Below are 26581 nucleotides of genomic sequence, written 5' to 3' on the forward strand. Positions count from 1 at the left end.
CATGCTGCTTGTATATGAGACTTAAGGTTTAGGGCTCATCCAAAGCTCTGTTTTTCAATGACATACACCTTAATTTGACAGGTGAAAATTTGATCTACCTGCTTCATTTGCAAGTGCAAATATCTGAATGATATTTCATTTAATATCCACATATGAATGATGAATGAAACCATTCTGACCATCACGATCTGTGATTTTTCATGCTTGTATGCACCCGCGTTATATCCGATCTGTGCCAAATTGGATGAAAAAAAAAATTAGGTCACTTCATGCAGTGTAAATGCAGATTAAACCAAGTTTTTGGTGCATGTGGACTCTCTGCATGCAACATTTCACTAATGATTGTGCAATATGAGGGAAGAAGTTTAATGTTTGCACTTCAGATAAACTCCAGTGTTTTTAATTGTGCGTGTCTTTCTGTAAGCTGCACAAATCAGCAACAGGCACCTATAGAGAAGACACAGGTAATGGACACTTTTCACAAGTAGGTGACGACATGGTGAACGGTTATCAACATCTTAAATCCTTGAAAGTTTAGTATTTTAATTTAAAAAATAATGCAAATTTATACTTTGTATCATATGTTTGCATGAAATTATGAAAACCAATTCCCACGCATGCAGTATGTTTGGGGTGGAACAGTAAATGTGACGTTATTCTCTCTTCTGGCTGCCGTTATCAGTTTTACACCATTCTTTTTCTGAAAGTCTTAACAACACTATCAATGAGTTTTTCTTTTATTATTTGAGCAATTAGGAATGTGAAAATTGTGTTTGTTGCATTTACTGCACACCAACTTTACCAACTATGAGGACTTTCACTGCTGAGAAACCCAGAAATGTGAAAAGGCTCCATTAGCAAGCAGCAGCAGCTCTTAAAGTCAGAGAACAAAAACAACATATAGTAAAAGCCCCATCAGCAGAGGCTGCACGTCCACAGGAGGCTGTATTGAAGCGGAGGCCTGTTTGTTCTGTGTCTGTGACGAGCAGGAATAATGAACTCTGACATCCGAGGGCCGTCTGTTCACATGCGCTACTGCCATACACTTCTGAATATCTTGGGAAAGGGCATTACCTCATCTGAAAGCCTTTACATTGTTTTTTTAGACCCCACTACAGCCTTTCAGCACTTCACCTTTGTTAAACAGTGGCAGTTGTGCAGGAAACAGATCTGGTTTGGTTGCTGTGTCATAATGCAGATGAACAAAGACTGAGGTTCAAGAAATATGGAATAAAGCATGGCATAAAAGAGGCTAAAATGATGATTTAAAAAAAAATACATATAAGACTGTGCTCTTTTCAAAAAAGAGCGGAGCTACAAAAGCATGTAAATCACCATGTAGGCCTGCACGATTAATCAAGTTTAAACCAAAATCGCGATTTGAAAAGTTGCGATTATTGCGAGTGAGGTGAGCGCAGGTAATTAAAACAATCCTACTAACTAGGGTTGGGAGATGTTGACTAATTTGGCATCAGACGATGTCTACTGTGAAACATCACAATGGTTGATTGCATCGTCGTCGTAGGCAGCAGTGAATTAATTATTAATGAATAATTAATCAATTCATAACAAATTAATTATTTGTAGCCTACCATTTCAACTACCTGACCTGCATGATCTTTGTTTTACTTATAACCAAATCATAATTAACAAAGATAAGTTACACACAAATTACCACCTGTCAATCATTTTTCAGCAGGACTCTGGCATGAATAGGCAGAGTGATCTGTGTCGTTATAATGGTGTCGAAACACTTGGTTGGTAAAAAAGGTGCACAACCTTCAGGAACCAGCCAACAGTATCTGAGGTTTACACTAAAATGACTAAGTAACGTAAAAGCGAAAGATTGAAGCAGTGTACTGACGCTGTGACATGTTACCTGATAGATTCAGAAGATCGAAGAGTCATTAGAAAGACACAAGATTCATTAAAAATCACGTTTAACAACTATAATAAGACGCCATCCAGCGGTGCGACGTTGATAAACTGTCTGATGTGCACTGCTCTCTGGGGTTTTGCACTCAAAAGCACCCGATGCGCTGACTGCCTGGAGCTCTGATGTGCGCTTATCCTATGGCACTTATATATATTTTCAGCGGTATAGGACGGAGGGCTTTTCAGAAATGCTAGATGAAATGCCAGTGTGGACGTGGATCGTTTTCATTTTAAATTGCCATTTTAAAACCAAGACATATTGGTGTAAATGGATCGCGATGTCTATTAGCCATCGGTTGGTCGATCCAACCAACTAACTAACGTTACTTAAAAAGCAGACATCTGTTCCAGTGGAACCCACAAGCCTATATTTCACTGCTATGGAGATGAAATAAAAGCTGTAGACTCCATCTTTGCTCTGCTTCTCTCTCTTGCTGCGTCCCAATTCGCATACTATCCGTCCTAAACAGTATTTGAAAATAGAACTAGTGTGTCCCAAATAATAGTATGTTGAAAAGAGTAAACCAAAGGTTCCCGGATGGTTTACTATTTCTGGTAGAACTTTTAAATGATGAAGCGTCCATACTCTAACTGCTGATATTGCCACAATACATTGCGTGATGGACGTGAATTTGATTAGAATCAGAAACTCCTGCCACTGTTCATTTGTGCTTCATCTAGAACTCCACATCTATAATCCTCTTAGTCTATGCTGACATTATCTTCAGCAGCTCAAACACTCTAATGGCTAATGGACAGACGGCTGCTTCTCACTCAGGGCTGCTGTTTATGCTAATGAGATGGAGAGATGATGGGCACTAGTGGGCGGGGCTTTCCCCCTCTGATGACACGTACAAAGGGAGAATGTCAATCAAAGTGTTTCTGCAGACTGTTTTGATCAAGTCTGATTATAAAACATATAATTAATTAATGTTTACAATTAGAGGCTGGAGATATTCACACACTGCTGACACACAACTGTGTTTAAACCCCTTATAGAAGTGATTTTTGCATAATAGCTTCACATTAATGTTGATTTTTATTCTGTTATTCAATATTTCTCAAAGGGAGCCTGAATGAATATCACTTCTTATGAAAGCACAGTCTGGCACATCATTCATGTCAAACTTCAGTGTTTTGTTTGTGAAGGTTTGTGAATAGTGTTTGACGTGGCGTTGGCGTATAGACTGTGGGAGAGGAAATATAGCCTGGCACTCTCAGCACAGACCATCACTGCCTGTTTCTGACACTCCAGCCCTAAAAGGGCTTCAATAACAAACTCAGCTTTCAAAAGACACCGCCGGCGCCCCAAAACCTCTCCATGGAGCACAGCAGATGTCAGAGACACACTACAATACATCAACGGTGCAGAATGATGTCATGGAGTCCCAGTCGCTGTTATAGCAGAGAGACTGGCCTTAAAGGGACAGTTCACCCAAAAATGAAGATCCTGCCATCATTTACTCATCCGCTTGTTGTAAACCTGTTTGAGTTCTCTCTTCTGAACACCAAAAAGCATATCGTATATTTTTATTTAATGTATGTCAGCATCTTAGGATATTCTCATGGCAAAACATTTAAGAAACTATAAGTAGGGCTGCCAATATATTACAAAATTATTGTGATAATAGTAAATGGAACATTCGTGTACCTGTAGCAGACGTGTGATAAATTACATTCATTATATGCATTAGATGTTTATCTAAATTTGACCAATCAGATGGGGCCTTACTACCTTTAGCCATGCCTCCCTAGTAGTTGATGCTCTGCTATTGGCTGGAGCGGCCCAAAGGTAAATCCTGATCGGAAAATAATGGCGGGAAAATGACAACAGCCAATCAGAGGCAGAATATCTACTGAGGTTTACACTCATTTGTAGTGTTTTAAAGACTAAATGTTTGCACCTTGACAGTTTTTTAGTCTGAACTGAAAATAATTTGATCTGAAAAATATATTTTACCTGTAAAAAAAAAGAATGATTTAAAATATTTATATTTATATATGTGATTTTAATATCATTAAATAAATAAAGGATTTAAAAACAGGTAATAAATAGCAATTTTCTATGGAAATGTTACTGTATATTAAAAGTAAAATAGTCAACACCAACATTGTTTATTTTTCCAGTATTGCCCTCAATGCAAGTATAATGAATACAATAAAAATCTAGTTTTAAAATATATAAAATATCTGTTAATGCCAAAGAAGATATTTCGAAGAATGATGGAAAAAACAGCCACTGAGTTCCATAGAATTTTTTTCTACTATAAATGTCAATGGCTACTGATTTCCAACATTGTTCAAAATGTCTTATTTGTGTTCAACAGATAAGAAAAACAAAGATTGGAAATCAATCACTTTGCTTGCTACTTTTTGTTAGGAAGGTATTGGTTTTTATGCAGTGTATTATGTCTTTGTTTATATATTATTAATAGCTGTTTTGTCAGTAAATGTTGTGGAAAAAAACCCTCCTTAGAGAGACAAACAAAGATAAAAACTGACTGAAGAATTGAGTGTGATTAAATGGTGGGTAAACTTAAATTTTTGAGTGAACTCTTTAAAACACACAATGGCAGAATCAAAGTGAAGCACATCTAAATTGCACCTCACAGATGCATCAGTCCAGAGGCAGAAATGAACCAGAAATGAAAGAGGACTCTTGAGGTTTACGAGACTGGTGAGAAATTCTCAGCTGATGACACTGTTTAGGACAACAGTGAGAAGACGATGGTGTCATCCGTTTTTACACTGCAAACACATTCCTCCCAAATGCACACCGTAATTAAAAGAAAACACAGCTCATACAAGAGGCAAAATGTGGAAAAGATGTGTAATCAAACAAGCATTCAAAGTAGGGCTGCACCATCGAAAAAGTACCGTTATCGCTATAATAGTATATGCTTATTACCTGTATATATTGTCTGTTTATTAGTACTTAAGCACATATTCTACATCTCTAATCCTACCCAATACTTAAATACATGTACTACCTTTAAGACTACTAATTAGCAGTAATTAGAAGGTTGTAATAAAAATAGTTAATGATAGAAAAAGTTGATGCAATAGTTATTGGTTTATTAATAGCTAGAATTGTATCTTAAAAATGTAGCCAAAATAATAAATGTACACACAATTGTGGCACAAATCTGGATGTGCAATGATACATGGCAAATTAGAGAACACTATGACTTTTCTTCCTTAAACTCCTAATGCACACCTGATTAATAGTTAGCAATGGTGTTGCTGTAATGTGTAAGAAAATACAGCAACTAGTAAAACCTGCAATAGTTGGTGATACTATAATAACACTGCGGCACTGGTGGAGTAAATCATTACTGCAAAGCCCCAAAATTGCATGCATTCCAGTTGATATAATTTGGAGTTTTAAATGACACCTTTTCTTTTAACACTGTAAATGGCACACTGCCATTGACGATTCTGTGACACGGCATTAAGAAACTTGGCACGCACGATGCAAGATGATGAAAAGATTTAAAAAGTGCGCTTCTCAATTTACATGCTTCTCTTCCCATCACACCACATCTCGGGCTAATCTGTGGCGGGCAGAATGTGTTCACCAAGACATTGATGTAAAGCGCTGGACGGCGTCCACACACAATGGCAGAGCACTGGTTCTGATCCGGCACGACTGGGTGTTCCCAAAGCACAGTGGCAGAGGAATGCAGGCCTGCAATTATCCACATTTGAGCATCTAAAAACCACAGCGCTGCTCCGGTTTCACCTCATGTGCTCAGACATGGATCTGAAGCTTTCAGAATATTGTCTCGCATTGCAACTCTGTGACTACAACCCATTTACATTTATATGGAGGACAAAAAAAAAAAAAGAGATTCACCCTAAATGTCAATGTAGAGCTGAAATATTTGGCTATAAATATATACATATCAACTTTTGTCATAATGTGAATATCATTTATGGGAAGGATATACTTTGTTTTTTGTACCTATATTGTTTGTTCAAAATAAAGTTACACTGTAAAAAAAACCCTGTAAATTTTATAGTAAATTACTGGCAATTTTGGTTTCCAGTAACACTGTAAATTTACAAGGGCTCTGTAAATGAATAATTACAATTTACAGTAAATTACCGGCAATTTTGGTTGCCAGTAACACTAAATAACACTAAAGTAACACTAAAAAGGGCACTGTGAATTAATAACTCCAATTGCAATGTAAAAATACAGCACAACTGTAATTATTTATTTATTTATTGTGTTTGTATATTTAGTGTTACTGGCAACCAAAATTCACAGTAAGTTACTGTTAATTTTGCTGAAAAATTGTTTACAGTGTACCCTTTAAATTGCTGCCACAATGAATTTATCTTATGTTTCCCTAACTTCTGTGCTTTTATTTTGTACCTATATTGTTTGCTCACAATAAAGTTACACTGTAAAAAAAAGTGTACAATTTATAGTAAATCACTGGCAATTTTGGTTGCCAGTAACACTGTAAATTTACAGGAGCGCTCTAAATTAATAATTACAATTTACAGTAAATTACTGCCAATTTTGGTTGCCGGTAAGACTGTAGATTTACAAGCTTGCTGCAAACTAATAATTACAATTTAATGTAAAATTTACGGTAACTTACTGGGCATTTTGGTTGCCAGTAACACTGTAAATTTACAAGGGCACTGTAAATGTATAATTACAATTGCAAAGTAAAATACAGCACAAGTGTAATTCTTTATTTACAGTGTGTTTGTACATTTACGGTCTTACTGGCAACCAAAATTCCCAGTAAGTTACTGTAAATTTTACAGCACAATTGTTTACAGCGTACCCTTTAATTTACTGCCACAAAGAATCTATCTTATGTTTCCCTAAATTCTGTGCTTTTATTTAAATTCTGTGCTTTTTGTTTCCGTGTTTTTCAATTTAATACAAATCAAACAATGGTGCCTAATGAAATAGTGTCTAATTAAACTGTAATTAAATTAAATTAAATATAAAACATTGAGCACAATAATCTAGGTTGTATGATACTGAATGATGGACCAATTTCTAATTTTGGGCAAAAAAATCAAAAAACGTGCCTATAAATGTGTTTCCTCCTTTATGTAAAATGTTCTAATAATTCATGAGCACAAAATAAAAAATATTTATCAATAATATTAAGCCCTTAAAAATGTAGATTCGTCTCTCACTTAATGTAAAATCCAATTCATTGATTTATTTACTGAGTATGACTCTATATTAGATTTATTAATGATGCACAGTTTTAATAGCATGTTTAACTTATACGGTATGTTCATTTTGTAGTTGCCAATCAGTTTAAACCTCTTATTCCAGGCTGAAATCAGACTTCAAGCAATCTGCAAACTATTGAAGATCACAACAATCCAATAAATTCACCTTAATACTGTGCTGGGCTTAAAAAAAACTAATATTTGTTAAAAGGTAAGACGTCCCATTCTGGAGTCTGCATCAAATTAGATATAGAAAAGTGCTTTATATACATAGAAAGCACATTACAGAGTTTGTGATGTGAAAGAAAGCATGGATGAAATTATATACTCATGTAACAACATACCTATGCTAACCTAATTATGAAAATAAATACTAAATCTAATCAGCTAAATTTCATACTTAATTTAATCTTTTTGATGCTTTAAACCTCTTTTCATCTTTGACATGTTTATATCTTCCTAAAGAAACTCATACAATTTCAGCATAGTTTAGGTGTGAATTATAGCTTCTCATGTGCTGAACAAAAGATAACACAAAAATCCTCCAAACATCAGGTCTAAACAAAACTGTCAGCAAAACTGACTCTAATAGTCTTGAGAGAAATCAGGAATAGCCAGCTGTCTTTGTGCAAGATCACATCAATTCGGGCTAACTAGCCTATAAATGCCAATATTAAGTCTAATGCATTTCTCCAAATGAAAAACCCTTTCAAAACTGCACACCGCTGACTATGGAAAATGCTCATCAAAATAAAAACAGCCAGAAGCATCCCTGACATCCTGAGCCGTTCCAGTTTACCACTGAGAAACAGATGTAGAGATTGGTAAAACATGCTTGACCTGGACTCAGATTTGTTCCTTCTCTTGCTTTACTGCGTGCAGATGAAACGCTGGATTAAGGTGGCAGACCTCCAGACAGTTGCACTTTCAAACCATTAATCCTGATGTGTTTTGCAAACACAGGGATCAGATGGAATACTAATATCATGCTCACTAGTATTTCAGTCAGACAAAGCGTGAGAAATAAAGATGCAGAGAGTATGTTGGACTTATATCGGCCATTAAATACTATTTTTAATGTTATCGGTTCAATAATAAAATTAGGCTAATATCTTTAAGCTGATAAATTATGTTTTTTCCACTGGTTGAATCCCTTCACATGCTTGCAGCTTTTGCAAACATGCAGAAAACAAATGTTAAAATCGTTTTTATCTGTGAGTTTATAGGCAGATGTTAGCTTCCTAATGTAAAGAGTTATCAGTCAAAGACGTAATATCTGTGCGTTCTTAGTGAGCAATGTGAAAAGCTTGATTGCAACAATTTAAATTCAATCTTTCATTATTGTAATTGGTCTGATAATAGAATTAGTCCGATAGCTTTAAGCCAATAATTTACAGATTTCACTTCACATGGTTGCTGCTTTGGTTTTTGCAAATACGCAAAAAATAATTGACATAATTTCTATATGTATCAGCTGTACGTTGTTAGCTTACAAATCTATTGGTTATCCGTAACTTTCAACGATATCGATTATCAGTCAAAAATTTGATAGTGTCTCCCTAGTGAGTAATGTAAAAAAGGCTGATTTCAACAACTTAAATTCAATCTTTCATCCATCATTACTGCTATCAGTCGGATAATAAAATTAGTTTGACATCTTTAAGCGGACAAACTATGTATGATTTCCACTGGTTGAACTTGCTTGAATCCCTAGTGAGAAAAGAAAAAAGATTCACTGCAAAAACTCAAATTCAATCTTCATGCAAAGGCTAAATTATTTGCTAAATGGGATTTTTGATGAGCACAGAGAGTCAGGACCTCGGTTTAATGCTTCATACGAAAGATGGCACTCACTGACAGTATTGTGTCCCCTTCACTGTACTCGGGCATTAGGACCCACACAGAGTGCAGGTTGAGCGCCCCCTGCTGGCCTCACTAACACTAACCTAGTGTTCCCATGTGGTCTCCTATCCAGGTACTGATCAGGCTCAGCCCTGCTTAGCTTCAGTGAGAAACCGCTCTTGGACTGCAGGCTGATATGGCTGTGTTGTACCAAACTAGTTATTAAAACTTATACGTTTCAAAATCTCTCCTTTAAGCAACAATTAAGAAAGGTTTCTTAAATAATCACATTTTGACAAGAGAATTGCGACTTAAACTGTATATTGCCACATCACAAGTCTATTTGTGCTTGCACTGCATATGTAAGAGTAGTGAAATCAGAGCAGTGTTTTCATAGAGCTGCCGAACTCCTACAGAGACTTGGCAAAGGAACACCCGCCAACAATATTGTGCCCTATATGGCTGATTTAGAAACCACTGAGTCCTGGCATCTACTCAGAGTGCCATCAAATGCCTCAGTTTCCCCATCATGCAATCCAGCTTGAGTACATTAATGCACTGCATGCAGAGGTTTATGGGGTGTTTCATTAAACGTCTCTCGCAGAGAAGCAGATCAGCGTATCTGAAAGCAGTTTGACCCCTGTGCATCCTCGTGGACATTTCTGTCTTTGTCATTTTATGTTTTGTGAACATTTTGGATGTTCAGGACATTGAAACCCATTGCATGCATTTTTTTTTTAACAGTCAGGGTTCCAGTTGTTGGCAAAGCTTTAAAATAATGACTACTTTTTAAAAATAATTACATATTATATTATTAAAATAAAAATAATAATTATCTGTATTTTTTTTTAAGTACTTAAATTAAAGATGAATTAAAATTAATGTTAATAGTCAAAAAATATGTCTGCGTAGCCTTTAGTATGTGAGAAGTTATATATTTTATAGTTTGTTTTTTATTATTAAAAACAACAACAAAATGATGCAATTATGTAAACAACTGTCATTTAAAGTGTTAAAATCCAATACTTAAAATGAATACATTTCTATAGCTATCATCAGAAATACACACTGACCATGACAAAGGCATTTATGTCAATTAAAGTGTAAAGAAATATTAAAAATATAGTTTTAGGGGTGGTTTTTTTTTTACTTATATTTTCATTCTTAACGGACTGTGTAACGTATGCACAAGGGTTAAACAGCAAAACAATGACAAATCAGATCATAATGATGTACAGACATTTTACAAGTCATGCACAGCAGGATTTTAAACACTAATTTGAATGCACAAAACTCAATGAAAACATTGAATGCACGCATAAATTAAAGCACAATGTAGACATTTAAATGCACAAGATCCCAAAACAATTACTGATCCTTCATTCGTGGCTTTACCTTTGCTAAACTTCTTATTAAATATTGGTTAGTAAACAGAACAGCCTGGCTTCTAAATAATTGGGGTAATGTTGGTTTCATATTCTATAATTTACTATTAATACTATAATATCAGAAGTATTGTTTGCAAATGCTGAATGGTGAAATCATATTAGCAGCCAATGACTATCAGAGTTACAACATTGTTCAGTCAATTAAATAGTGCTCATGTTGTTTTGAAGTCATTCTTGCATCCATCTTCAGACCCAATATTTAAAATAGCGTAATAAACAATATAGAGACCGTGTCACAAGCTGTCACTGCTCCAAAATGAACGAATATAAAACCAACTTCACCTCAATTTCAAAACAAGTTACTCTAGCTCACAATTAAACCGGGAACTATACAAGCACGAGCATCGGATAACGTTACATAGAAACTTGTGAAACAACTGACAGCAGCACAGGTGTGGTGGAAGAGTCTCTTACCTGCCCAGCTCTTTACCGGGGATGACGTCATAGAGCTCGGTGAACGGCTCACTCCGGATGGCGGTTCGGATCTCGCGGAGCAAACCGGAGCGGTTGTGACCGGATTCACACCGAATTCGGCTCCTGGACTCGGTCGCTCTTGGACATTCAGGAATCATAACGACTGCTGTAAACGTATTTTTGCGTCCAAGCCTGTTTTTCTGCCCGCAAGCCCACTCAACAGGTGACTTTACACGGTGTAACGGAAACTATCACTCGTCCAAATAAAACCGTTTTTTTCTAGCTGACGTGTTGTCCTAGCATTAACAGAACAGGGGCGTGTGTATAAAATGAAGTGTTGATTGTGTCATCTTCGGTTAAACGGTGAGTTTTGTTGAGGCGCTGATGAGCAGCTCTCTTCCTCTGCTGGTGTGCCTCAAAATGAGTAACCGAACCAAGCTGGTCCTAGAGCCGCGGTTGCCGGAGCAACGCGTCTGATTGACAGGCCTGTCCACCAATCACAATTCAGTACAAGCCGATGGGCGGGAGGAGGTTGTCCTTGAATGACATCTGACCAATAGAAGGAAATCAATTAATGAATTATTTAAATACGGCTTCAGTTAGGTATGTTTTGAAAAGAGTAAAGCCTAGATAGGATACAGCTGCGGATACGCACGTCAATATGGCATTATTTTTGTGACGCTGTATAACAATAATTAATATTTTTACAGTACTGTGAAGGTTGGGTTTAGGGTTGAGTTAGACGCTAAAAATACAATTTATTGGGTAATTTAATAACACAAATAATCCTACTGTTTATACTGTGAGGGTTTGGTTTAGGGATAGACGTTAATAAAAAAAAAACAATTAATAGGAAATTAATAAATCATAGAAATCATTCTTGTTAATTTCCGGCCGCAACCATATCTGATCTAACAACAACCATATTAACACTCCAAACCTAATTTATTGCTTTATAGCATGAGTTTATATTATGCATCTTTATTTTTTTAATCATTAATGGTATTTTTATTTTCCAATTTAAAATATAATATAGTCAGAATAATTAGTGAAGTCAAAGACTATAGAAAAAAGGGACTTTGGTGAAGTTTAGAACATTTTCGTGCATAAGATAGCAAACAAGCGCCGTGTTTTCAGACGTGTCGACACTAAACTAATGCCTTACATCATAAGGGGTAAAACAATCTATATTTTGTGGACAATTGCTCAGAATAACACAACTAAAAATGCTGCAAATTATAATATTTTAATCTTATCAGACTTTTACAGAATAAAATAAATATTAACATTTACATCCAGAAAAAAATTTTCAGGGGTCTCTAGTTTTCCCCCACAGCTGTAAAGTATGAGGGAAAAAACAACTGATTTTTCTGAGCTGTAATGATATAAACAAATAAGATATAATTCTAAAATTGGTAATATTTTAAGTGATAAAAACTTTATTGCTGACTAATGGGTAAAACCTAGTGGGAAAGTATAAAGATTTTAACTCACAATGAGTATTTTGATCTTCAAATTACTCTTTAATTTTAATTTAATTATAAAATATTTACTACAATTCATTTTTTTTTTTTGCAAATGATGACTAAAATCAGCTGTCTGTTTTGATTATTCTATATAAAAGCATTGATATTAATCTTTTTATCCCACTCAAGAGTGTTTTGTGGCCCCCTAGTGTTTGGATTGTGTAAAGCTGAACTTGAACTTGTGCATTATTTTTTTATGAATGCATTTTTTACACATTCAGAAACTGAACAAACACAATAAGCCTACAACAAAGTGGATGTTTATTGACATTTATGTACAATGATTTGGGCCAAAAGCAAAGTCTGCTCATGTACAACAGACGGACATCACTAAATTAGGCTGATATACAGTCATAAGTGTTCATAAATATTTCTATTTACATATTTGCATTGACAAAGGAATCGTTATTCATAGCCATTAAAAGTTTTCAGGTGCAGTTCGGTGACTGCATCATCTTGAACTCATATATAAAAGGAATATAAAATACAAAACAAATAGAAATAATAAAAAATACATCCTTATAACAACAACTGAACATTTTACAACAGCAAATGGTCAGATAGTCATTTCACAGTTTCTGTCAATGACAAATAAAACAGGTTTGATGCATTCAGATTTAATTTGACCAGACTTTCTTCCAAAAGCCATCAGCAACAGTGTTAATAAAGGATAATATATCTAAATATGATAATAAATGCAACGTATCACAGTGAAACACACCATCATAAGAGCCCGCATGCATTTAAACCCATTCATTATATCTCTTTTGATGGCTGGAATTGTCAAAGAGTTTGGATTTTAAGTGTTTGTCCAACAAACAATGGTTATAAACACACAAAAGCACCAGTTTAGTAATGTCATACAATAATAATAACGAAAAGCTGGTCATCTGGCTTCTGTTGGCTTTAAATAATTGTATTATTAAGACTGTTCACAGTTATGAAGGACCAACCAAGTCATGCTCGTCAAGAAGATCTGCGTCAATAAATAATATAAATAAATCATTAGGATGCTTATTATACAAGGTGAATTTGGGGTTTAATAAATATATCATCTGAGGCAACACCAGCAATATAACTTGAATAGAAACACTCTGTGAATGTCATGCCATTGTCAGTGTCATTATTATATAAAGCGTGTCCCCTAAAGAGGTTTAAGAAGCATTGTTTTCAGAGTAAGAGAGTTATTTTTAATGTGGCCACACGATCTGATGAGCTTAGGGTTACTGTCACTAATTTGGTTGCACAATAAAGTCTCTTACATCACAGTCCTGTGAGTCTCCATGTGTTTCTTATGTGGCTACAATCAGAACAGCATACTAGCACACTACTGATTATGCAGTATCATTACTGTATCTGTATGCATATACAATACCCAGATGATGCTTTATGTTGTTTTAGTGCACATTATACTGTATATCTAAAGCGGTGGTTCCCAAATTATTTTGCTCTTACACTGCAAAAATATGCCTTTACTACGAGTTTTTGTCTCATTTTTAGTCGAAATAAATTAGAAAATAAAATAGAATTTTAATGTTCTTACATCCAGAAGCTAAAAAACTAAAAAATATTGTCCTGTTCTCAGAAATAATATGTCAAAGTTATTATTATTATTATTTAAAAATAAGCCAAATAATCTGCCAGTGGGGTGAGAAAAAAATCTGGTTTTAATTAGAAAAAATATTACTTTCCATAACACACAAGCAGACTGTTTTGCTTCTTTTAATGTTAAACTCACTGTTATTCTATGATTTCTGAAAAAGACAGAATTTTTTTAGAAAAGCAATTTAAATACAATTTCAATAATTTAATTAGTAATTAATTACATTTTTTAAGTAACTTACTGCCACTCATCCCCTAAAGAAAACCCTAGCAGTTCACAATTGTATGCACTATAATATCCCTATATTTGTTTAATATTAATTCATAAATGTAACCCACCGGTCCTACTGCACCCATCCCAGTCTGAGCTGGGATCAAACCAGCGATTCTTTGCATGGGAGTCAGTTGATCTAACAAGGAACCTTAAGACCATGGCCTCCAGCGTCTGTCGCACCTTTTGAGGAAGGAGAAGTGAGGTTTACCTGCAAAGCACTTTGCTAGCTGGCCCCCATTACACTTAACCCCCTAAACCTCACTCCCATCCTGGACGAGCCCCGACGTGTAACTCACTGGTCCTACTGAACCAAACCTGGTCTGAGATGGCATTGAATCAGCATTTTTTTTGCATGAGAGTCAGTTGCTCTAACAAGGAGGCTAAAGACCATGGCCTCCAGCGTCTGTCGCTAGAGCACCTTTTGAGGTCAGAGGAGTGAGGTTTACCTGCATATCACTTTGCTAGCTGGCCCCCATTACACTTAACCCCCTAAACCTCACTACCATCCCAGACGAGCTCCCAGGCTTAACCCACCGGTCCTACTGAACCAAACCTGGTCTGAGCTGGGATTGAACCGGTGATTTTTTGCATGGGAGTCGGTTGCTCAAACAAGGAGCCTTAAGACCATGGCTTCCAGCGTCTGTCGCACCTTTTGAGGAAGGAGGAGTGAGGTTTACCTGCATAGCACTTCACTAGTTGGCCTCCGTTACTCAAGGTCCCAGGTGTAATCCACAGGTCCTACTGCATCCAACCCGGTCTGAGCTGGGATCGAACCAGCGATTCTGTGCAAGGGAATCAGTTGGTCTAACAAGGAGGCTAAAGACCATGGCCTCTAGCGTCTGTCACTGGAGCACCTTTTGAGGGAGGAGGAGTGAGGTTTAACTGTAAAGCACTTCACTAGCTGGCCTCCGTTACATAAAGCCAGGGGCGTAGCAACCGGGTGGTGGTGGTAGGAGTGTGGAGTAGGAGTGTGGGGTTTAGATACAGACCATTTAGAAACAGGTGATTAATAAGTATATAAACATTAACTTTTTTATCTCATTCAGTTGACCCCCCGCTTTTAATATGTCCGCTACACCCCTGCATAAAGCTCAGTTTAACATTCACATTCGTCTAAACCTCTTTATGTTCTGAACAAAAACCATAGACGTCTGAATGAAAATGTTGATCAAATTTGAAAACGCAGCACTCATGATAACATCCCTGACCATAAACTTGCAGAACAATAAAGTCATGTAACGATGCAAACCATCTATTTCCCTATATTATATTTGTTGCATATTCAGTAGTAATATGTTAGTATTTAGTTTGAACATAGCCACATATTTGAAATCACGACATTTTAGGGAAATATCCAATCAGAAAGGAGACATACCGATCCCTAACCTTTAGAGAGCAACGTTTGGGTTTCTGAAGTAAAAACTCATTCATTTTCTCCATGGGGGAAAAGAACAAACATTTAAACACAGTTGTGAGATAAGTTTGCTAAACTCCATTTTTTTGCATGAATTCTTTTTATATTTTTAAACATGTATAATTGCGAGATTGGTGCAGAAAAACTACATTACCCATGATGCTGTGCAGAAAATTCCACCAATCAGAGAGTTGCAGCAAGCAAATCACGCCAAGAGATCTTCAGCTCCGCCCACTTGCATAAAACTCTGCAAAGGTACTTGTATATTTGTAAATATATGCATATTTTTCAATAAACCTGAAATATATTACTTGCACAGATGCAATAAACAACTTTAAATGAATAGTTTCATATTTCTCCCTCCTTTAAATTTGACTGTATTGTTGCCATTGTAGTTTTTTCCCTTTTTATAATTAGTTAAAGTTTTGTATCTTTGTCTTTCTGACTTATCTCTATATACTGGTTGTTTTCTTTCATGGTTTAAAAATAATTGATCAAAATCTTTAAATCCCTATGGGGAAAATGAATAGTAATAAGCACCAAAACTGCTGGAAAAAAGGGAGACACTGAAAAATCAATGGAAAGCCGGATGCTACTCCTTCATTTGAATACAATAGGCTGGAGTCTGGTTTTTACTATTGCATACGTGTTTGCTTCTGTCCCCATAATCTCGCACATATGGAAAAATTACTATATATATAGTATTTTAGTGCAGAAACATGCTATTTCAAGTCATTTTAAACAAAATCCTAGTTTAAAAATCATTACAAAGTCTCTTGTGGATTGAGTCCTTGAAAATGCATTTGCAGTAATATAAAAAAATGCTTCACTCCAGACCAAAGGTGCTGGTCTCCTCCACAGCGGTCAGGAGTTTCTCATAGAGCATAGTGTATGAGGGATATGGAGGCAGATCCAGACGGTTGAAGCATGTGTGTGCCCTACAGGAGCCAAAAACACAAGTCAAAGGTCAAGACGGAGTTTATACACATAAACGTTACATGTCTGCAGCCCAGACTCATTGGAAATATGTGCCTCTGCTTACTTTGCAAAACATAAAATACATTCTTTTAGGTGCGTTTCATTGCACAAACGTCAAATGCACCGATCTAAAAACATTACTTAGGGTACATTTGTTGAACATTTCTGATGACACATCCACTAGAGGGCGCTGTCTATATTTTCATAAATTTGCTATACGTTACTTATAGTACATTTCAGATGACAAATCCACTAGAGGGCGCTATCTGTATTTTTAAAAGTGTAATATAAGCCATTTATAGTTCGCTTTGTTGTATGTTTCTGATGACATATCCACTAGAGGGCGTTGTCTACATTTTCATAAATTTGCTATACGTTACTTATAGTAGTTTGTTGTACGTTTCAGGTGACAAATCCACTAGAGGACGCTGTCTACACTTTTATAAATCTGTACATTACTAATAGTACATTTCAGATGACAAATGCACTAGAGGGCACTGTCTGCACTTTTTTTTATTTGATGTACTATGTTACTTATAGTACATTTTGTTGTACGTTTCTGATGACAAATCCACTAGAGGGCGCTATCTGTATTTTTAAAAACGTAATATAAGATTTATAGTACGCTTTGTTGTATGTTTCTGATGACAAATCTACTAAAGGGTACTGTCTATATTTTAATAAATTTGATATACGTTACTTATAGTACAGTTTGTTGTACTATTCGGGTGACATATCCAGTAGGGGGCGCTGTCTATATTTTTATGAATCTGATATATGTTACTTAGGGTACATTTTGTTCTATGTTACAGATGAAAAATCCACTAGAGGGCACTGTCTGTATTTTATAAAACCTCATATATGCTATTTACAGTACATATTGTTGTACATTTCGAATGACAAATCAACAGAGGGCGCTGTCTACACTTTATGAATCTGATAGACATTATTTATAGTACATTGTTTTGTGCGTTTCAGATGATAAATCCACTAGAGGGCACTATCTAGATTTTTTTATCTGAAATATGTTATTTGTAGTAGATTTTGTTGTCCGTTACAGATGATAAATCCACTAGAGGGCGCAGTCTTCATGTTTGCGAACCTAAAATTCACTAGAATTGCAGTGCTTTCCTAAACCTAATAAATTGCACACTGAAAAAAAGCACACTGCAACCACATTGTTTTACCTTGATTTTACATTGCTTACATCTCTTTTGTGAAAGCATGCTACAAAGTGAACTACGAGAAAACTGATCACGCCAGAAAAGATGACCATATGGAGGCAGATAGGAGACACAAACATATTCATTACAAATCATTGACAGCGCTTAATAGTTTTGTGGTGTTAATTTGATGCTGTGCAAAGAACTGCATGAGAATACTCCTTTATTAATCAATAATATGTCCCTGTAAATATCATTAGTGTGAAAAGAAACAAAAGCTGTTGTCATCACACTGCCCCCTAGTGTTCATTTCACCCTCAAACTACAGTCAAACATATGTTAAATTACGCTTTTGTGGTTTCAAATGTAGGCTGAAGCACATATTTTCAATTTCTCTGAACAAACATCGGCATTTCCTCCAGGCAATCCAGTGAGGCATCTGTATCCTTTCCTTCACTTTGGCCTTTATTTATCTCCATCTGCTGATGCTGTGCACACACAATGACAAACTTGTAGCCGTTCTCACCCTGACAGAGAAATATGAGCCTGTGTTTTATTGCTGATGGCGCCAGGCTTTGATCCGCAGGCCCTTCGCTTTGCCAGACCAACAGAGAAAATGAATGTCAAGGTGAAGCTCTGGATGCAGATCAAGCCAGGGTGACACTAGTGTTTGTCTTTCAGGATCACACTTTAGCTGAATTTACACTGCAGATCTTCATGGTCAATTCTCATTCTGTGACTGGATTTATTGATGCACAATATATCAAAAAATTCTCATTATCATAATAATATTATATGCAATATCACAGAGAAGTGCAATAATTTGTTATGTAATAAAAGTTTTTCTTTTAGGGATGCGTCAAAATAAAAATTCAGGGAGGAAACCGAAAACTTTGAATGCAGAAAACTACTTTGTAATAATTATTTACTATAAAAGAAATGTATTAATAAATAAACACATGCTCATACAGTATATGATGTAGTCGAAGACAGAATTATTTGCCCTCTGTGATTTTTTTTCTTCTTCAAATATTTCCCAAATGATGTTGAACAGATTCAGGAATTTCTCACAGTATTTCCTCTAATATTTTTTCTTCTGGAGAAAGTCTTATTTGTTTTATTTCGGCTAGAATAAAAGCAGTTTTTAATAGTTTTAAAGCCATTTTAAGGTCAATATTATTAGCTCCTTCAGCAATATTAGTTTTGGATTGTCTCCAGAACAAACCACTGTTATACAATGACTTGCCTAATTACCCTAACTTTACCCTAATTACCCTAGTTAAGCCTTTAAATGTCAAAATCTTCTCTCCGTTAAACAGAAATTGGAGAAAAAACTACACAGGAGGCTAATAATTGAGATGTATAATCAAATGTGTGTGTAACCTTTTGCATTATACCTGGGCAGAGAAGTAACCTTTCCCCACTTCTCAATGCAGAATCGCCTCAGGCCGTTGCTCCCGCGCAGCGCTGCGAATCCCTCATAGGGAACACTGGAGGTTCCCGTCACAAACTGCAGCAAACGCAGCCGCTGCTCATTGTTGAAGCGCTCCACTGCCGCCCAGAACCAGCGCATCACCATGTGTCCATCATGATAACCTGCAGGAGACGTTTACATGCACACCAACACTCCTATTTTAATAAGACCATAGGGCCTTTTGCATGTTTCTCAGCAGCAGATGTGGTTATAGTTGGTAAACTCAGAGCGCAGTGAATGGGAGAGTACGCTTTTTACAATCCTATTTGCTGAAATAATAACCGAAAAACTCCACGATGGTGTTATCAAGACTTTCAGAAAAAGACAAACAATAGTGTGAGACTGATAACGGCAGCCAGAAGAGAGAATAACGTCAGATTTACTGTCCTGCCTCCATACACACTGCATTACAAACTCACAGTTACTCCAGGAGAAGAGCAGTGAAAGGAACAGCTCACCCAAAAATGAACATTTCCTCATCATTTACTCACAAGTAAGTGATTTTGAGTGTTTCTATCTGTCTCTGTTGAACACAAAACAAGATATTCTGAAGAAAAATGCCTCGGATGTTTGTAATGACACAAGGGTGAGTAATTAATGACAGAATTTACATTGTTGCATGGACTAACCCTTTTGAGCGACCTATTCTCTCCTTTTTTACAAGATGTAAAATGCGTCTCTGCTGTCTCTAAAGCATAGTTTTTCTCCAACCCTAATTAAACACAGCTGATCTAACTAATCAAGGTGTTCAAGACTCAAGCTGCGCTCACACTGGGCTTTTCCTCCCATAGACTTCCATTCATACACACGCGAATGCATCAGACTGGAAACGCGGGGTCATGCATTGAGTTTCGCAGGTTGCTGCGGTGCAAAGTTCAAGCTTGGTGAACACTGATCTGCGAAACCGCATCACTTGACTGCGTGAGACCAATCGAGGATCAAAACATGACCTCTCTGGACAGAAATTTAAAACATGGAGCAATCGCTGGCTTTTTTAATGCCTAATCATCTTGTTTATTCCTGCCCCTTTTCACAGCGCCGTACGACAGAATTTCGCACAAACAAAGCCCACTGTGGCCGCAGCTTCACTAGACACTACTAGATCAGCTGTGTTTGATTAGGGTTGGAGAAAAACTGTGCAGAGCTGCGGCCCTCCAGGATCTGAGTTCGAGACGTATGCTCTAGAGCAGGGATGCCCAAACTCGGTCCAGGAGGGCCGGTGTTCTGCATATTTTAGTTCCAACCCCAATTAAACACACCTGAACCAGCTAACCAAGCTCTTTCTAGGTATACAAAAACTTCCAGGCAGGTGTGTTGAAGGAAACTGGAACTAAACTATGCAGGACACCGGCCCTCCAGCTCTAGAGTTTGAAGTGAAGTTTCAACTCAAAATAGCACACAGAATATGTTCTTCAGCTCTCTGAAACTGACGGTTTTCAGGCTTTGATCCTAGTTGTGGTGTTTTGGTGACTGTCGCTTTAAATGCAAATGAGATTGTGCTCTTTTCAGAAGGAGGGCGGAGCTACAAACACCCGTGCCAGGCATAGTGACAGATGTAAAACAGCACTTGCATTAGGTCTGCGTGTTGTCAGTGTCAGTGTGTGCTTCATGCTTCTGTCAGTCTATAGAGACTCCTGTCGGTGCTCATTTGTGCAAATATTGATTGATTTCATAGATATCTGCTTACCTCCTCTATACTCAGTGTTGGATCTCCAGTCGCTCAAGTCAATCTCAGCCGTTCCTGCAATGACCAACTCCAGCTCACGAGCATCAAACACTGACACCAGACGCGAGTCCACCACCTGCATTACAAACAGCACTTTAACCATGACATGTTCGATTAATCTCAATCTAAATGTGTTGACCCCTCAAAGATCTCTCTTCTACATTCATATTTCCTACAGGATGCTTTACAGCTAAATATTTGTGCATATGCATTAGATTAGTCAGTAGCAAAGATTAAAAAAAGCCCAAAACTAGTAGAGCCAAATGAATATGTCAGGGAAAAATCTTAAATGAGATCTTAATAAACAGGAAAAATCAAGAGAAACATAAAACATTTCACATTTCAATACAAAATTCAATAGTTTATATTTAATAATACTATATTTAATATTATCAGTTTGTATTAATATTTAATTTATAGTTTGGTTTGTCATTTTCTTTTGCAATAACTAATTTGAATTGAAATGATTATCTTTAAATTGTTATTAAATTATTATCTTTAAATTATTATTAAATTATTATCTTTAAATTATTATTAAATTATTATCTTCAAATTATTATTAAATTATTATCTTTTAATTAGTATTAAATTATTATCTTTAAATTATTATTAAATTATTATCTTTAAATTATTATTAAATTATTATCTTTAAATTATTATTAAATTATTATCTTCAAATTATTATTAAATTATTATCTTTTAATTATTATTAAATTATTATCTTTAAATTAGTATTAAATTATTATCTTTAAATTATTATTAAATTATTATCTTTAAATTATTATTAAATTATTATCTTTAAATTATTATTAAATTATTATCTTTAAATTATTTTAAAATTATTATCTTTTAATTAGTATTAAATTATTATCTTTAAATTATTATTAAATTATTATATTTAAATTATTATTAAATTATTATCTTTAAATTATTATTAAATTATTATCTTTAAATTAGTATTAAATTATTATCTTTAAATTATTATTAAATTATTATCTTTAAATTATTATTAAATTATTATCTTTAAATTAGTATTAAATTATTATCTTTAAATTATTATTAAATTATTATCTTTAAATTATTATTAAATTATTATCTTTAAATTATTATTAAATTATTATCTTTAAATTATTTTAAAATTATTATCTTTTAATTAGTATTAAATTATTATCTTTAAATTATTATTAAATTATTATATTTAAATTATTATTAAATTATTATCTTTAAATTGTTATTAAATAATTATCTTTAAATTATTATTAAAATATTATCTTTACATTTTTATTAAATTATTATCTTTAAATTGTTATTAAATTATTATCTTTAAATTATTATTAAATTATTATCTTTAAATTATTATTAAATTATTATCTTCAAATTATTATTAAATTATTATCTTTAAATTATTATTTAATTATTATCTTTAAATTAGTATTAAATTATTATCTTTAAATTATTATTAAATTATTATCTTTAAATTAGTATTAAATTATTATCTTTAAATTATTATTAAATTATTATCTTTAAATTATTATTAAATTATTATATTTAAATTATTATTAAATTATTATCTTTAAATTATTATTAAATTATTATCTTTAAATTAGTATTAAATTATTATCTTTAAATTATTATTAAATTATTATCTTTAAATTAGTATTAAATTATTATCTTTAAATTATTATTAAATTATTATCTTTAAATTATTATTAAATTATTATCTTTAAATTATTATTAAATTATTATCTTTAAATTATTTTAAAATTATTATCTTTTAATTAGTATTAAATTATTATCTTTAAATTATTATTAAATTATTATATTTAAATTATTATTAAATTATTATCTTTAAATTGTTATTAAATAATTATCTTTAAATTATTATTAAAATATTATCTTTACATTTTTATTAAATTATTATCTTTAAATTGTTATTAAATTATTATCTTTAAATTATTATTAAATTATTATCTTTAAATTATTATTAAATTATTATCTTCAAATTATTATTAAATTATTATCTTTGTATTCTTCAAGATGTTCGGTGACCAAACTTATTTAACTGTTTAGTAAAGCTGCTGTGTTTAAATGCACAGCACATTGTGGTCTATATTCTCAGAGAAATTGGTAAGAATATTAATTTTCATAAGGGGATGTGTTCATTTGTGCTGAGCACTGTAAGTTATTCTCTAAACCTGTGCACAGAGAGGCTATATTTCATATTTAGTCATATTGCAGATGCTTTTGTCCACAACAACTTACAACTGAGGAGTAATTCAACAAGAAGAGTAATACACAAAACAAGTGCTGATTATACAAAGCAACTGTTGTGCTGAGAGAATTAGGAGTTCCAGTAAGGAGAGGCAGGGGTTTTTTTAGAGAGAGAGAGAGAGAGATCTACAGGTGGTTTGTCAAGCCCATTCACCTGTGTGAATTGCATAATACTTTCAGATTGTGTCGTGTAGAGTGGTATTCCAGCTTTGGTACCTCATAGAAACCTCTGACGAGGGCTTCGGCCTGCTGCATGACCCCCCTCTCCACCCTCCATCTTGCCATTCGCTCGATGTAATCTTTCTTGTTCTTCTCCGTCACCTGAATGTTGGAGCCTCCAGACTTCAGTTCCCTCTCCGTCACCTGGTAAGAGATGTGAAACGTTTAAAGCTGCTTTTGACTTTTTATAATACACCATAATATGTTTGCAGATATTTAAGAAACATGCTAAGTGAGCATACTTGATCATTTAAAAACAATGCTAAAGTCAAGTGTCCCGATCTAATGTCTCAATCTAAGAGAATCCAGGGGGAAAGGCTGAAGGGCAGAAACGGGATCTAGCCATGATGTGCTGTATGTATTGAGGATGCCTTGAGACTTCACGTTCCTTCAGTCCTGATCATTGCACATTAGCATCTGTAGCAATTTTGCGTAAGGACAGATGAAAAACCCGCTTTGATAGGAGACAGAATGTTCCAGCACCTGTCCGAAGACCTCCTCGTTGACTGTGAACGTGAGATCCAGAATATCAGTGATGTCGTTGTCCTTCATCCACTGTAAGCTCTGGTGAAACTCCTCATCCAGATACTCCAGATCACTTAAATCTGTCACTCTGTGGAGCAAAACAACACAGATATCCTATTAAAACTCATCAGGCCAAACAGTTTACTGTGTTCATGTGGTGCCCAATTTCATCTGTAACCAATTACAAAGTAAACAGCAAGTGTATGATGCTTAGTATTTTAACCCCTTCACTAAGAATGGAAACTTCACTGACGTTGGTTACAATATGATAAATGTTTAAGTCATTAAAATGTAAAAGTCTTGTAATAATAATAATAATAAAGTAATAATAATAAAGATCATAAATTCATGTACACTGAAAATAACTGATTCATTGGATTTACTTATTTTCTTTAGGGTAAGTGGTTGCAAACAGTGTATAAGGGCTGAATTTATACAAACAAATGAAGTTGAACATTACTAATTTGATTTGTTTGTTTAAGTTCAGCCCATATCAGTTGTTTGCAACCCCTTACTGTACCTTAAAAATTAGTATTCCAGATTTTTTGCATGTAATTTTAATGCTAAGAAATAATTGAGACTTACAGTCTGAGCAGAGCCTTGTAGAACGGCCGAGTGAAGAAAGCATCCAGCAGATACTGATGGATCAGAGCCAGACCCAAAATACGGCCACTGAAACGAAACCTGTGAGAATCCAGCAAAACATACATCCATATCATCCATATCTTTATGTTCTGTGTGTATTCTACTCTAACAACCAGCAGATATATACTTAAAAAGAAAGTTATTATAGTTAGCATTTTTAATTGAGCTTTTATTTTGATACTGTTAAAAATAAATTGGAGTTTTTAAACCTGCTGGTTTTGCTTTAGTTTTTTAATTTGTGAACATAATTCCATTTAGTTATTTAATATTTAATATTTATTTTTAGTAATTATTGTTTAAGCATCCAGTTTAAAACGTCCAGTTTTGATCAGAGGTAGGTTTAGGTTTGTGGTTGAATAAAATACAATTAATGGGTCATTTGATAAATAATATAAATAATTCTTGTTATAATTCATATCTTGTGGGTTGAGTTTAGGGTTGAGGTTGGGGTAGACACTAATAAAATAAAATGAATGAGTAGATTAATAAATAATATAAATAATTCTCATTATATTTAATATTTTAAGGGTTAAGTTTAGAGTTGAGGTAGATGTTATTAAAATACAATTTAACAAGTAATTTAATAAATAATTCAGGTTATAATAATTATTTTTACATTGCTGTGAGGGCTGAGTTTAGTGTTGGGATAGATGTTAATAAAATAAAATGAATGAGTAATTTAATAAATAATGTAAGTAATTATTGTTATAATTATTATTTTGAGGTTTGAGCTTAGGGTTTTGATGAAGACGTTAATAAAATACAATTAAATCAGTTCTTTTTATAAATAATATAAATAATTCTCATTACATTTAATATTTTAAGGGTTGAGTTTAGGGTTGAGGTTGATAAAATACAATTTAATGGGTCATTTAATAAATAATGTAAATGATGCACATTATAATTAATATTTTGAGGGTTGCATTAAGGGTTGAGGTTGGGGAAGACGTAGATAAAATACAATTAAATGGTAATTTAATAAATTATACAAATAATTTTCATTAGAGTTAATATTTTAAGGGTTGGGTAAGGGTTGAGGTTGAGGTAGGGACTAATAAAATACAATTAAATGATTATTTAATAAATAATATAAATAATTCTCGTTATATTTAATATTTTAAGGGTTGAGTTTAGAGTTGAGGTAGATGTTATTAAAATACAATTTAACAAGTAATTTAATAAATAATTCAGGTTATAATAATTATTTTTACATTGCTGTGAGGGCTGAGTTTAGTGTTGGGATAGATGTTAATAAAATAAAATGAATGAGTAATTTAATAAATAATGTAAGTAATTATTGTTATAATTAATATTTTGAGGTTTGAGTTTAGGGTTTTGATGAAGACGTTAATAAAATCTAATTAAATCAGTTCTTTTTATAAATGATATAAATAATTCTCATTACATTTAATATTTTAAGGGTTGAGTTTAGTGTTGAGGTTAATAAAATACAATTTAATGGGTCATTTAATAAATAATGTAAATGATGCTCATAATAATTAATATTTTGAGGATTGAATTAAGGGTTAAGGTTGGGGAAGACGTTAATAAAATACAGTTAAATTGGTCATTTAATTACTAATATAAATAATTCTGCAGCTGTATCCCTTCTAGCAACACTCTTTCTGGATAGGGCTTGAAAGTCAGGCTTTAAAAATCGAGCCAAATTTAAAATGTAATAAAAGATTTGTGAATTAAACACTGACACATCCTCTGCACAAATGCTCTGCATTGAAAAAGATTCATTGGATTTACTAAATGTCTTTAGGGTAAGTGGCTGCAAACACTTTAAATGGGCTGAATTTAAACAAACTAATTAAACAGTCATGTTCAACGTCATTAGTTTGCTTAAATTCAGCACAAATCAACCACGTACCTTAAAAACATTTAGTAAACCCAATGAATCATTTATAT

The 26581-nt window shown here is 33.9% G+C and overlaps 2 protein-coding genes across 2 annotated transcripts in view; both read right to left on the minus strand.

Moving 5' to 3' along the window:
• The window catches only part of stk17a (serine/threonine kinase 17a), a 54187-nt gene extending 42932 nt beyond the window's left edge, over positions 1–11255 (minus strand). Inside the window, exon 1 of the mRNA XM_056450979.1 lies at positions 10851–11255. Coding sequence (XP_056306954.1) covers positions 10851–11008 — 158 coding nt within the window. The 5' untranslated portion in view covers positions 11009–11255. The remainder of the gene's footprint in view (positions 1–10850) is intronic.
• Positions 11256–15649: 4394 nt separating this feature from the next.
• LOC130218834 (E3 ubiquitin-protein ligase HECW1) overlaps positions 15650–26581 on the minus strand; it is a 76358-nt gene continuing 65426 nt past the window's right edge. Inside the window, exons 24-29 of the mRNA XM_056451122.1 lie at positions 24608–24706; positions 23981–24110; positions 23495–23641; positions 20969–21083; positions 19205–19403; positions 15650–16604 (exon numbers count right to left, since the gene is read on the minus strand). Coding sequence (XP_056307097.1) covers positions 16493–16604; positions 19205–19403; positions 20969–21083; positions 23495–23641; positions 23981–24110; positions 24608–24706 — 802 coding nt within the window. The 3' untranslated portion in view covers positions 15650–16492. The remainder of the gene's footprint in view (positions 16605–19204; positions 19404–20968; positions 21084–23494; positions 23642–23980; positions 24111–24607; positions 24707–26581) is intronic.

This window comes from Danio aesculapii, chromosome 24, assembly GCF_903798145.1.
Source record: "Danio aesculapii chromosome 24, fDanAes4.1, whole genome shotgun sequence".
Lineage (NCBI taxonomy): Eukaryota > Metazoa > Chordata > Actinopteri > Cypriniformes > Danionidae > Danio > Danio aesculapii.